The 3,489-nt window shown below is 37.8% G+C and overlaps 1 protein-coding gene across 1 annotated transcript; it reads right to left on the bottom strand.

Moving 5' to 3' along the window:
* Window positions 1–343: 343 nt before the first annotated feature.
* Window positions 344–2,922, bottom strand: LOC144976141 (fibrinogen-like protein 1). The gene has a single exon (XM_078920321.1). It carries the CDS (start codon window positions 2,687–2,689, stop codon window positions 1,607–1,609), a length of 1,083 nt encoding a protein of 360 aa, XP_078776447.1. The 5' UTR covers window positions 2,690–2,922; the 3' UTR covers window positions 344–1,606.
* Between the last annotated feature and the right edge of the window lie 567 nt (window positions 2,923–3,489).

The following is a 3,489-nucleotide window of genomic DNA, read 5'->3' as shown; positions in this document are numbered from 1 at the left end:
TAATAATAATAATAATATAATAATAATAATAATAATATATAATAATAATATATAATAATAATAATAATAATAATAATAATAATAATAATAATAATAATAATAATAATAATAATAATAATAATAATAATAATAATAAGAAGAAGAAGAAGAAGAAGAAGAAGAAGAAGAAGAAGAAATAATTCAGTATTTACATGTAATCATCATTAGGACAATTCTATGTCAACGCCAAGTTTCAAGGAGTTCACTGTTTCTCAGTTGGGTTGGTTTTTTGTGGGGGGGGGGGGGGGGGGGGGGGGGGGGGGGGGGGGGGGGGGTTGGAGTGACATTTTAGTTTGTTCCAGGATTTGACAGAGTTAAATAAACGACTGTTTTCTAATTAATATTAGACGAACAACCCTCATTGTATATTTTGTATTTATCTCCCCCACTGAATGTAACATGAGAAAATCTATTTTAAAAAGTACCCTGCATTGATTTTATGTAAATCTTGCTGCTAGAAACAAGAAAAATTGATTACATTGTGAAATTGAATGTAAGGTTCAACTTGATATACGAAAAGAGATAAAATGGACGTTTCGAGTTTCCCCTTTGTCAACAAAACAGGATTAATGAAACACTACAGACGAATGACTTGATGTGGTAGTGGATGAATAATATTCATCTTAACAACGCCACTAACACATTATCTCATTGACTTACTGCCACATTGACGTACTGCCACACCGAAAGAACTGCCACACTGACTAACTGCCACACTGACTAACTGCCACACCGACTAACTGCCACACTGACTAACTGCCACACTGACTAACTGCCACACCGACTAACTGCCACACCGACTAACTGCCACATTGACTTACTGCCACACTGATTTACTGCCACATTGACTAACTGCCACACTGACTAACTGCCACACTGACTAACTGCCACAATGACTTACTGTCACATTGACTAACTGTCACATTGACTAACTGCCACACTGACTAACTGCCACATTGACTAACTGCCACATTGACTAACTGCCACACCGACTTACTGCCACATTGACTAACTGCCACATTGACTTACTGCCACATTGACTAACTGCCACATTGACTAACTGCCACATTGACCAACTGCCACATTGACTAACTGCCACATCGATTTACTGCCACATTGACTAACTGCCACATTGACTTACTGCCACACTGATTTACTGCCACATTGACTTACTGCCACACCGACAAAAAGCCACACTGATTAATTTCCACATTGACATACTGCCATATTGACTCACTGCCACATGCCACCCTGACTAATTTCCACATTGACTCACTGCTACATTGAGGCGATGGATCATACCCTTCGAGCCAATACGGTATTATGTCGGGATGATTTGTATTTTATTAAAACCAAACTGACCAAAAACATGATTTTTTTAAATTTTTTAAAATTAGTTTCTTGTTTTTGTTTTATCTTTGTCGTTCTACAATACTCCAATCGTTCTCATACATACACCATATAAACTCGACCCGAGACTGAGAGTTTTGGTGTTAAGTTGGATTTTCAGCATCTTAGTTATTCTGACAGTATACGGTTTTGGGACGACGGGTCGCATATGTGTAACTCATGGTTTGCATTTCAAATACATCGCATATTCCTTTACCTCTGACATTACATCATCATTGACGCCCAGTACAGAAAATCTCTGCTGCATCGGCATGTTATCCCAATCTTCTATTCCCCAGCCTAGAACGTTACACGGGTTGTCACAGTTCCTTGGGTGCCACCAACCATTTCCAACCAAGGACGGGCAGTTTACAGCATCGTTTCCATCATTGTCCCGATCCCAGGTAGAGAATGGGATGTTCTGGACACTGCTCATACAATCCCCTGCCGTCTGATTTTTAGAAATGAAGTCACCATCAGTGTTTTTGTTTTCTTGGGAGCTTGAAAAAGAAAATGAAAAGTTTTCTGTTATATCGCCAACCACAAAATCAAGATACCAACGGTATGCCTTGGAATTGTCACTAAATGCCACAACATAAAGCATTGTATTACAGTGTAGATAGGTGCTCAACACATGCCACGTATTTAGACCAATCCAGTAATTTTCCTTGAATTCTAAATGAAACCCATTCACGTATTCGTTCCATGTACGATTAAATATATTCGCTCCGCTATTTATTGTTATAATAATTGCAATATAGCCACCGGAGGCAAAAGCGCAAAGTACTTTATGAAAATCGCCATCTTGTCTAAGGTCTAAATAGACAAGGTATTGGCCGGGACTAAATCCAGCTTCTATCAATCCCTCACAGTTTTGAAAAGCCTTTTCACATCTTTTCCCGAAGGTGGCGAATTTACAGTCACACGAATGTGTTTCAGGATCCCACTGCCCGTGGATACAGTATTTAGCGTAATACTTGTGATGTGTATCTGGTACAACACACTCTGGTAAAGACCTGCACACATCGTGAATAAAACATTTCCCAGTAGTCTTCTCAATGCTCACCCCGGTGCAAGAGCTTTGAAGACGACACTCTGCTAAACAAGAGGGAAAACGTTGAGGTCCTTGTCTGGAGCATCCACGGCCAATCCGTTCCTGAACACGGCATAATGGGTCGCCGAGTATGAACATGGACTCGTCGTAGGACCAGCATTTTGTTGCAATCAAAGTTGTTAAAAACAAAATTGTCCTAAATTCCATTTCAAATATTTTCTGTGGAAACCTAAGGTTTAACAGCGCTTGAGTAATAGACGATTTTCAATTATCTTTAACAGCAAGATTCAAAGATCACTCTTAGGTCACAGACAGAAAATATAGTATACGCATTAAACAACAAGGCTCCCTTCTTCTTCGTAAACTAACCGGCGCTTATAGTTTGTAAGGCAAATGATTTAACTTTGCACTTTTTTGCAGTTCAATCTCCTGGTTAAGAATTTGAATAGAGGCAAGCTTATGTCTTTCATTTAAAAGACATACCAGCGATTTAAAAATCTCCAAGACATCCTAGTTTTGATGCAGACAATGGCGTTCCATACATCAGTTTCGATCGACTGTGACGTAGTTTTTGTTTAAACGTCAAGAAAAGGAATGAACGATTGACCAAGATTATAGGAAATTGATTGTTCCAATTGATGGTTCCTCCGTACCTTTTGTTGCTACGCCTGTCAAGCTATTATCATGGATGCCTTTAATTTTACTATAGCCATATAGTATGAGTCTCGTGTTATTAAATCAACATACAATGCATGCACTATTCAAAATTATGTTAATTATCGTGTATATTTTAAAATTTCTAGTTGAATACACATTTCAATGCTTTTATTTTTGACTCGAAATTTAAAATTAAGTTTATTTCACTAAGTTTGTTTTTAATATCAAATTTTCTCCAATGTTAAGAAAAGCGTCAGGTTTGTGTGAAGACTGCAATGTGAAATGTTATCTGTACGCACGCTGTCTAGTTCCTATGAAACAATGCATATGAAGAAAACATATTCCAATTA

This window comes from Berghia stephanieae, chromosome 7, assembly GCF_034508935.2.
Source record: "Berghia stephanieae isolate SIO BIC M18660-M18661 chromosome 7, UCSD_Bste_1.3, whole genome shotgun sequence".
NCBI classification, from domain to species: Eukaryota; Metazoa; Mollusca; class Gastropoda; order Nudibranchia; family Aeolidiidae; genus Berghia; species Berghia stephanieae.
Note: the sequence above shows the minus strand (reverse complement) of the source record. Positions and strands in the feature narration are given on the sequence as shown.